At 42.3% G+C, this 10,678-nt stretch overlaps 1 protein-coding gene across 2 annotated transcripts; it reads left to right on the top strand.

Moving 5' to 3' along the window:
- The first annotated feature begins 5,911 nt into the window (after nt 1–5,911).
- SAT1 (spermidine/spermine N1-acetyltransferase 1) lies at nt 5,912–8,983 on the top strand. Of its 2 annotated transcripts, none has more exons than XM_026103408.2 (6): nt 5,912–6,193; nt 6,513–6,564; nt 6,649–6,732; nt 7,939–8,040; nt 8,118–8,158; nt 8,513–8,983. In XM_026103408.2, the coding sequence occupies exons 1-6, from the start codon at nt 6,128–6,130 to the stop codon at nt 8,615–8,617; spliced, it is 450 nt and encodes a 149-aa protein (XP_025959193.1). In that variant the 5' UTR covers nt 5,912–6,127; the 3' UTR covers nt 8,618–8,983. The 2 variants fall into 2 exon arrangements, with proteins under 2 accessions (XP_025959193.1, XP_025959192.1); XM_026103407.2 differs by having other exon boundaries at nt 8,467–8,983.
- The last annotated feature ends 1,695 nt before the right edge of the window (nt 8,984–10,678 follow it).

Genomic DNA, 10,678 nt, shown 5'->3' with positions numbered 1-10,678 from the left:
GCTTCACGCCGCTGTCCCAACGGCCGGCGCCTGCCCCGCGGCGTGCGGGCTCCCGGCACCCCCCTCCCTTCTCGGCGTCGCCTATTTCCCCGCGCGGCCGTGAGCGCTTCGCTGCACGTCGCCGCGGGCACCAGCCTCTCCCGCTTCCTGTCCCCGCGTGGCTGCGGAGCACGCGAGTGAAAACGAGTCACCCGGTAGCACCCCCGGCGGCGGCCGTTAGCCGTTGAGCGAGCCCACGGCCGGGCGTCCCGGACACGTCCCTCCCCCGACGAGGCCCCGCAGCCCTGCCAAAGCGTGGTGGCCTGGGGTCCTTCCTGTGGCGTTTTGTTTTTGTTTTTTTAATATAAATATTGTGGGTCTTTGTCTTTTTTTAATACTAATTTGTTTTCACTTCCACTAAATTCTAAAGAGAAACAGGCTTATGAATACCTGGGCACTACTTTGTCAATACATAGAGCCTTCCTTCCCATTCCAGGAAAAACAAAAAGGGCAGGGGGGAATTTTCAGCAGATCTGGCTTGAATTACTTTCCAAAGTGCACTTCTCACGTTGACTGAGAAAATCTACAAATGGCTGTGTGACTGAATCATTAGAAAATACATTTTCCTCCCTTTACCTGTCACTTGGTGGCACTGTTACAGAATGTAATTGAGAAAATTCATATTTTCTAGGGGGAAAAAAAGGCTAAGAAGGCACTATTTTGTTAAATCCTTGCATTTTCCACACACGGAGTATCAACAAATGTAATTCAATTAGAATTATATTGTGAACTGAAAAAAAGAAGGAAGGCAAAAGTTACCCGGGAGCAGAGAGGCCCATGAGCGCCCATACCAAGGTCTCAAAACAGAGAAGCAGCTCCCTCTCCTCACAGACCATAAACATTATAAGGATGTAATTTACAGAGAACTAATCAGTAGCCATTTAAACATCTGAGGGCAACTTTCATATAGATGGACAGGTATAGCCCGTGGGCTTTTACACTGGTCATAATTTCTACTGTTCTCACTGGTAATTTAAATTTACCAGCAAAATAGTGCTTGTAGGAGATAGGAGTTGGTAAAGAAATTAAGTTATCAGTACATAGCCAAAGACTTGCAGAAGACAACACTGAGATTGTACAAGAATATGAGAAAACACATTCTAGCAAACAATGAAAGGGAGTAAACTAACCAATTTATTCATTATTTTCAACAGTAACATCTGATCAGTCTTTGTTTTTTCTCTCTTTTTGATAAATTGTTTCCAATCAGACTAAACTAGGGCACAATCATGTAACTCTTACTGACATACTAGCTCCACATGTCTGCAGAGAAAGAAGTTGAAAGAGCTATTTCAAAGCTTCTAGCTCATCTGGTTGTGGAAAAAAAAATGGAAATACAGTATGGGTACATGCTGAAGAATCAGAAACCAAGATGCCATAAAAAGAATCACCTCTGGACCGAGCAAAAGCCTGTGACAAAAGGTAAAATTGTGATTGTGATGTATAAAGAGAACACCTGTTCTTCCTTGGACTCCCCACTCGTTTGAAATGAAAATTCATATTCCTCAAGTTTCTCTTTAAAGTTTGAGATATTGAGCCCAAGAATGCTGATTTAAGTATGTCACAGGATCAGAGGCAAAGGCACTTTTACTGTATTCAAAACATAAGGATATAAAATTAAGGCCTGTTTTGATTTTTTTCCAAAATTGTTTCTATTATTTTTGCAAAATGTTGGGCCTTTTATTTCCACTATATGAAAATACATAGTTTTATTATGTGAAACTATTAATTTTGCATTTGCCCCAGATTCTGAAGTCCTACTGCAATATTTATTTACCATTTTGATAAAAATACATTTTTTTATGCACAGCTCAGTGTCGATAAAAACTGTTATTATAAGTTGCTTGAAAACAAATTCCGACAGCAACTGGGAACTCAATTATCACAGCTAGTTCTGAGTATTATACAAAAATTATTCAGTTGAAAATGTGAAGAAAATCCTGAATGCTGTCCAAAGAATAGCGGTGTCTGGAAAAATTAAGAGGTCAACATTGAATGTTAACTGAATATGCATTTTCTGTATTTTGCTCTAGAGATTTGAGAAGAGATATAATTTGGAGATATAATTTGGACTGAAATACTTGAGAGCCATTTAATACTATACTCAAAAATGATTAACTCACTGCATTTTAATGTGGAATAAGAAGTTCTTATTCTTCCCTCTTTTATTTATTATAAACAGAGAACTTTTGAGGCATGACAGAAGCATTCATATAGGAATTCAAGGAATCTTCCTAGCGAAGGAGGAAATCAAAAATTAAAATACCAGAAGTAAAGAACAGTTTGATTAGTGGAACGCTGAAGAAAGCAAGCTGGTCCCCACTTTGAGCCTTTTCCTCCATCCTCCAAAATAAGAGGAAATTCAGAAATCTAGAGGCAAATTGAAATAGTTATCATTACAAGTATCCAATGAGGCACGTAATGCTCTGAATAGATTGTTCAGCTGCATCCCTACGAAAGGATCTTGGGGAACTCGCATGACTATAGTCTGTAGCTCAAGACTGGACAGTACCTCTACCTTTGAAGGGATGTGGGAAAAACATGCCTTATTAAGATACGTATTGTTCTGTATGCTTTTATTAATCGCAGTGCCTGTTGCAACACTTTCTTTTTTAAGTGCTGCTTTCTTTTTTTTGTTGTTTTGTGTAACATTTTCTGGCTCCCCAGTTAAAAGTAAGATTTAGACAGGAGATAAAATGAGAATGAGAGGAAAATGTATACCATCTTTTCAGATAATTCTAACCATTCTACTTCTCAAACAGTGAAGTACCATCCCTTTTGGAGGAAATATAGGTTCATACTCAGCAGGTTCTGCATGGAACAAGCTGCTGGTTGTAACATGAGAAGCAAGAACTAATCCAGAGGATAGTGCATATGTCATTATAACAGTTTATTTCAACATTCGTTTACTTTAAATGCATTTACTAATGAATTTCCAGCATAATTGCATAATTTGAAAAAACTTGATCCTTGTCAGAACAGTTACGACTTCTTATTTCCTCTAGGAAAAGTGTAAATAAATAGGCTGACCACTCAAGGCTAAAATCCTAACCTGATGGAAGTCATTAGAAATTTTGTCACTAACTTCAGCTTGGTCAAGATTACATGAAAGATTCTCAAAAATCAACAGAGCTGAGACAAATAGAAGAAGCTACTTCTAAAGTACAATGCCCATCAATACAATGCATTCACAAATGGAGTTCTTTAAAACCTCTTTGTAAAATATTCTTACCATTACACCGAAAAAAAAATGTATATTTACATATAGCTAAATGATTGTAGCATAGGTTATGAGGTCTAGGTATCTTAGTTACCTAATTTTTAGTTTCCCTTTTGTTCTTTTTTCTTCTCTGTATTTCATATGAGTCCATGAAATTATTTTTGATACTTTAAGATTTTTTTAAATATTTTTTATTCTCCCTTGTGAATTTGAAAGCTAACTGGAACTGTATTCACTGGGGTAACACAGTATCAGCATATTTCTGAGCAAGTTGAAGCAGGACTCTTAAATAGCATTTGAGGTAGAAAATGTCTTTTGCTGAAACTTCAACTTCTAAAATCATATGACTTTTCTGACTTGAGAATGAAAGAAACCAGACACTTTCTGCTCCTACCCAACATTTAGTTTTCTGATAGTATGACTTCCTCATTGTCAAATGGACAAAAAAAAAGAGTTCACACAACAGAAACACTTTTAAGTCTTTCAGAAAAACAGTATTCCATGTTTGTGATCCCTGTCAGGTTATTCCTAGGAGTTAACCAAAAAACAAAGTATATTAATGAAATCCCTTGCAGTTAGGTTGGGACTCTTCTTTGGGAAGTTACTCAGATTCAGTCTCCCCACCAGAACCCCTGCCCTGAAGGATTTTCAGATCCGTAACTTCTGAAACAAATCTCAGCTTTGTCCTACTAGCCATTGGCTATCACTTCTTGTTTTGGAAATGCTGCCCTTCCTTGGGCATCTCCGGGTGTCATTTTTGCCCCAATAGAGGGTAACTGAGTTAGTTGGTGACCCCTGAGTTGGTGTCTGAATAAATCCAAAATTACTCTTCTAGGACCCTAAGCATGTTACACTGTGTGTGCCAAAGGATTTTCCTGGCTAACAGTGGCCACCAAAATACACACTTCTTTCTAGGTGCTCCTGTAATAACGCGTTCCATACTGACCCACACATCTAAATGAAGGTGAACCTTGTAAATCATTGGATACACTGGAAAACAGGGTTTGAGTGTTGTGAGAGTGTTTGGGAATCCACGTTTTAAGGACTTTTACAATAGTCAGATTAAGCTGAATGTAAAATAAAGAGCTCCTTTCAGTATCTAAGAATGGACATGATAGTTGCAAAGTTTATGGGTCATCAGAAGTGAAAAGAAAACCATCCATATACCAAATTATTATTTCTATCTTATCACCAGGGTGGCCCAGTGATCACCTAATTCAGCATCCATTTCTCATTCTGTTGCCTACATCTACATCCTGTAGGTTATGCTTAGAGAAGAAGAACAGGCTTGGGCATAATTATTCCTTTCTTTTACACTCCAAACCCATTCCAACTGAATTTCTCCATCACACTTCTATGCACAAGAACATTCGTACCTCCTTCTGAAGGAATCTGAGCTTACCTGATGGCAGACTGTCTTCTGGTGTATCTCTTGCTAGTGTCTTTCATGTATCTCTAGGTATTACTCCTTCTACCCCAGCAAGTTTAGGAAACCAGGTCGGTTATTGTGCTTGTGAACATGTTTCCCATCAGGCTGCAGCGTTCCAATTCCAAAGTGAAACTTTTCTCACATTTTGAACCGTATTTGCCTTATAAACAAATACTTGCAAATCCTACTACATACTAAGAAATGAACACAGTTAATATGTAATGTGTATACACTAGTGTCCTTCATTCAAATGTAGACATAGAAGTTAATAAAAGTGGGGCTGCAATGGATTGAGGAATTATGGCTCCCAATCCTGTCTATGAACAGTATTGTGACAGAAACATTTTAAGACATTCTTCTTACATCTTTTATGGTCAGAGCTCTTTTCCCAGGTGGGCGCTTTTTATACTAGACTTTTATTTATTTATTTATTTATTTATTTAAATTAAGGGATCTGTTTTAGCTCCTTGTGTCGGGGAGCACATACTATCTGGAGAGCTTTGTGTTCCTGTGTGACGAGCCCTGGGTTGTGTAAGAGCACGTATACTGAAGTTATGGCACAGTTCAGGGGTTGCTGCACAGTCGGTGTTTGGTTATTTGTCAGCAGTGTATAGGATTTAGGTTACTAAGATCTGGAGAGTCCCTTCTGGTGACCAAGGCACACGCTTTGATGAGGTGGAGGACCACAGCTATCTGTACGGGGGTTCATATGGATTGTTCGACATTTCAAGCAGGTACGAAGGCTTTCTTTCCCCATACAGCAGGGACAATAACTTGCGTTAAAGCCACTGCTGAACACCTAGCCACAGCCAAAGTGACACCACCGCAGCTAAGATGGCGCCGAGGCGCCCCCCCGCCCCACTAGGCAGCCCCTAGCGGCAGGCACGCTGCCGGAGTGGGGCCCCGGAGGGCTCACAGCCGGGCGCAGCTCCCAGGGCCGCTGCGACGGAGGCCCGCAGGCCGCGGAGCGGCGGCCCCTCAGTGCCGGCCGCCGCGGGGCTGTCTGCGGCGGGAGGGCCCTGCAGCGCCGCCCGGCTCCGCTAGAAGATGCCCCAGCGCGGAGCGGGCGGCGAGTCACGAGACAGCCCCGCACCAGCTGTTGCTGGCACGGTGAGGTAAGAGTCCGGCGAGGGGTGCTGTCATTGGCTGAGGGCGAGCACTACGGGAGCTCCCATTGGCTTGCGTAGGAGGAGAGGCGGGGCGAGGACATCTATAAATGAGGAGCGCCGGAGCGTTTTGCTGCATAGTTCACGTTGGGGACACTGCGGTATTCGGACGGGAGTCGCCTGCCTGCTCAGCGCCGCCGGGACATGCTCGCAGCCTGACTGACCGCAGGTGGCCGCCGCGCCCGGGACACGAATGAAGAAGCAGTTGCTCCTCCTGTTCACACATCGGGGACTCGTCAGCCGAGGGAGTCGCAGGGGGAAACGCCGCCGAAAATGGCTTCATTCCGCATCCGCGCCGCGCGACCTGAGGACTGCCCCGACCTGCTGCGACTGATAAAGGTGCGCGTTGGGGGCGGGGGGAGGGGGAAGCGGCGGTTGGGGGTGTCGTTCAAACGGCGCGCGAGACCGGCCGTTCCCTGGTGCCGTCGCCGTGCTGGGGGGTGGGGCGGGGGTCTTCTCTGGCGCCCCGCGGGGGGGGAGGGGGGCGACGGCCCGCCCAGGGGCAGCGCGGAGGGCCAGGGCGAGGGGGGGCGCCTCTGCCCTTGTGTCTGAGCAAAAACAAGCTCTTGCGCAAGTCTGCGGAGGGGGCGAGCGGCCAATAAGGAAGCGGCTGAGGAGAGCTGCGGGGACAGCCTGCTTACATGTTGTTCTCTTCCAGGAACTAGCGAAATACGAGGACATGGAGGACCAAGTGGTGTTAACTGAGAAAGGTATACAAGCGGCAGCTGCTAGCCTGGTTGATAGCCTAATGACAACACTTGTAGCTTAGGTGACAATTTGTTCTGCTTTTATAGAGCTGCTCGAGGATGGTTTTGGCGAGCATCCTTTCTACCACTGTCTTGTTGCAGAGGTGCCAAAAGAACAGTGGTCGTCTGAAGGTGAGACTTTCTGCCTCTTGTTTTTGATGCTAAATACACAAGAGATGTTTTGTACTTAGTGTTGTCGATTGTACATAAGGTTCCACCAATGAACTGGGGCAGGAGGACTAGGTTAACTTAAAAGTGGAGTAATGTGCAGTGATACTCTCTGAAGTAGTCGCTAATCCTGGAGATGTGGGAAGATCAGGTATAATATAATGTACTTTAATTCCAATTAATTAAATGGCATTTCTTGTTTGACCCTAACTTACCTTATGTAATTCTGTTGAATCACATTTTTTCTTTAATTTGTCCCCAATCTTCAGGTTACAGTCTCTAGCTTCGCCATGTACATGGCCCTTCTGTGTACATGGATGGGCGGGGAGGTAACTAAAAGATCCGTTACACAATAAAGTAGATGATCATAATATGAGGTAAGGTCTACAGGGACAAGTGTTATTCCCAAACCTTTACCAAAAAAAACACGGTAGATCAGAAATTTGTATGCACACTTCTCCTACAGTACATGCAGAGTATTATGGCAGATAGGATTTTAATTCTCAAGATTTAGAACCAAGTGTGCTGCTGTTGGAAGAGTTGGTTTCTCTTCTCTGTTGAGCCATAGAATTATACTTGAAGCAGCAGCTTTCCTTACTTAAAGTAGATAAGTTTTCTGGTGCTGGAGATAGAGAAGGGCATGATGCTATCAGTGCAAACATAAGTTAAAGTGTTGGAAATGTTGCTGTAAATGTGGTCAGCAAGCATGCCTTTCTCGCACAGTAATTACTGAGGAATATAAATTATAAGATCTGTTCTCTCTAGAGTTTGTTAGCTTGTTTTGGTTGCTAAGGAAGCACAGTTGGGGTGATCATCTAGATTCTGAACTGCCGTGTAAAATGACTTGTATTCCAGAATGGAAATACTGATAAATTGGTAGGGTATGTATTTGTAGAGAAAAGCCTTATATGTTCAGTACTTACTGTAGCATTGCTTTTGAGGATTTCAGGGTATGAAGAGGGCATTCTTCACCCTGTTAGGTTGATAAAATTTTGCCAGAGCTCACTTTCAGTTGTATGCTTATTTGCAAACTTCACTTTTAATTCTAACCTAATAGTGAACAGCTGCATGTTACAGAAAAAGGGACTCTATTTAAACCTGCATGTAAGACTTGAATTAATATTTTGCCTTTTAAATGCAGACTAGCTAAAGTTACACCCTTTGTTTCAGAACACAGCATTGTGGGCTTTGCCATGTACTATTTCACTTATGATCCATGGATTGGAAAACTGCTGTATCTTGAAGATTTCTATGTTATGGCTGAGTACAGAGGTAGGTTTTATGGCATTAGATGAGTAATTACAGGGCTTCTCTAAAACTGGAACTTACTTTTTCTTCTTTCTTTTTAGGACTTGGCATTGGGTCAGAAATTCTGAAGAACTTGAGTCAGGTATGTCTAAGTGATAAGACTAAAAGCAGAACTGAGGATACATGACAAGCAGTGCTCTTCTGCTAACAGCATGAAAGTTTCTCCTTAAACAGTACTCAGAACTAACATAGCTGAGTTACTGAAGGAGGTGACAGGACACTAGATAAAGCTTTAAACTTCTTCTAGCATGTGTTAAACAGTGACAAATGCTGAGTTGATAAATGATTTTAAAACTTTTGACATGCAGTTGGTTGCTGAGTAGTTTCACTAATTTTTACTAGGTTTAGTGAGGACTTGTTTTTAATTTGTGCTGTTGCACACTCTTGCAGCTTGCTGTCAAGTGCCGCTGCAGCAGTATGCACTTCCTCGTTGCAGAGTGGAACGAGCCTTCCATCAGGTTCTACAAGAGAAGAGGTGCCTCCGATCTGTCCACTGAGGAGGGTTGGAGGCTCTTCAAAATTGACAAAAAACATCTCTTGAAGATGGCAACAGAAGAGTGAGAGATGAATCCAGCAAATAAATTCTTTCTATGAATATATACTCTCTATGAATAAACTCCCTCTTGCTTTCTGTGTACAGTTTGTAGTGGAATAAAGTAGCATGGATGCTAATAATGTAAATGCTTTGCAAGTGTGGTTAGAGTAATTGGTACTGTGATCTTGAATTGAGGCATCTGTGAAGCTGAAAATGTGCTTGTATGCATCCTTAACCAGTGTGGGCTTGTTATCTTTGAAATGTGTATGAAAACTTCATTCTTGTAAGTGTCATTCAAATGTGTACAATGTACACACTGGTAGGGTTTGTTTTAAGTATTTCCTTTTATAAAAATAAATAGTTTTCACTTCATGGCAGTAGTTTTGACTTTAATTTTCACATAATGGTCTTCAGAAAGTTAACATTTAAGGTCATAGACTTCTATTTGTTAGTCACCCAGGCATATTTTTCAAAAGTGAAGGGCTATTTATCACAGTCCCCAAGTGATAAAAGTGCCTGCAGGTCCTGATGGTGGGGTTCTGCCCACACATTCATTGGAGTGGAGAGCATTCACTAGGGCTTAGAGATCCCTCTCAATGCTGCATTGTGCAGAGCATCCTGTGTAGTGAGGGAAATTAGTCAAGCTTGATGCTTGAACTAAATTGGGTTCTTCAGTCCGAGTCTGTACGTGGTTACTGGTCTTGGCTGCCTAGAAGGTAGCCTCAGGCAAAGAAACTACTGCTACTTTCTCAAGACTTAACTGTAAAACACGTCAGTATAGAGGCATAAGCATGAAGGGGGGATATCCTGGCCAGGGACTGATGGATATAGCTATACCTACAAGCCTAAAAGATAAAAATGGTCAAGACTGGTCAAGCATATGAGAGTACATTTTTATGATTTATGAAAATTTCCTTATAAGATCTAATTTAAATACTTCTGGAAGTCCTATATTTGTGTACATAATTTCAGCTACTCTGCAGAGCTCTGGCATGCGCTTCAGTTCTGTAAATCAGGCAGCAGTGGCAAGATGCCTAAAATTACGCGCTGCGCTAAGCGCTGTTAAGTGTAAAACTTAAGTCCTGTGCACTTAATCCTTTGTACAGCAGCAAGTAAGAGCAATGCTACTCACCAACTTTTTCATCAGCTTGAAAAGCAAGTACATTTTTCAGTTTAGCTTTACAATTTGTGTCTACTTTCTTCTTAAGCTGATGGTACCAAGTGGATGTATGCAATTTTTATATTGTTATCCTCTTAGGCAGTAGTAGCTCCCTAAGTGAAAGGCTGCTTTTAGCCAGTACTGCTTTACACTTGAAAGAAAGGGAAGAGGCTTACTTGGCTTGTAACATGCACTGCTTTAAATGAAATGGGCTTTAAACTGAATTTGATTGCTGCATAAATCATGCATCCTCCAGAAGATGTCTCCTCATCCTATAGAGTAGTGGGCACCAACTGTCTTGAGCACAGGTAACCCTAATGTAAATTTTGAGAACACGACTACCCTCTGCCTTGCTTCCAGAATAGGTTGTGCAGGAGGAAATTACAAAAAGGTATTCTCTGATTTTTTTTTATTTTTTAAACTAAGGGATAGGCAACAGTGTGGCAGCTCTGCTTATGTGTGTGTGATATGGCTGTCAGCTGTTGAGTAAGAAATCCAGTAAGAAATACAGGAAGTCCTAGAAGAAAACAGGAGGCAGCATACAGCTATACTGTTGTCTGGGCAAACACAGTCTGGATTGAACCTAAAATCTGTAGCAAAATTTACACTGATCTCACAGATCAGGTTCTGCATAAAAGTCATCTCCAGATGTGTGCCCTTGTTTGTGTACAGCTCAGCTGCCAGAGTGTTCACACTGCATGCAAGAGCCTTAGGGTCAAATCCCTCTCCCTCCTGGGGGAAGCAAAGTCAGTATTTCTCACCTGACAGCAGATTTACTGCTAGGCTATAGCCATCCCGTGGCTGCAGAGGTGTTCACTACTCTCTCTTGTTGAAGCTGCACAGCCTTGCAATTCAGTGGGCCAAAGAATGCGAGAGTAAGCCCAGCTGATGAACTGTCTAGGTTACTA

This window comes from Dromaius novaehollandiae, chromosome 1 (assembly GCF_036370855.1).
Source record: "Dromaius novaehollandiae isolate bDroNov1 chromosome 1, bDroNov1.hap1, whole genome shotgun sequence".
Classification (NCBI taxonomy): domain Eukaryota; kingdom Metazoa; phylum Chordata; class Aves; order Casuariiformes; family Dromaiidae; genus Dromaius; species Dromaius novaehollandiae.
This window is presented reverse-complemented; position numbering and strand designations above follow the sequence as displayed.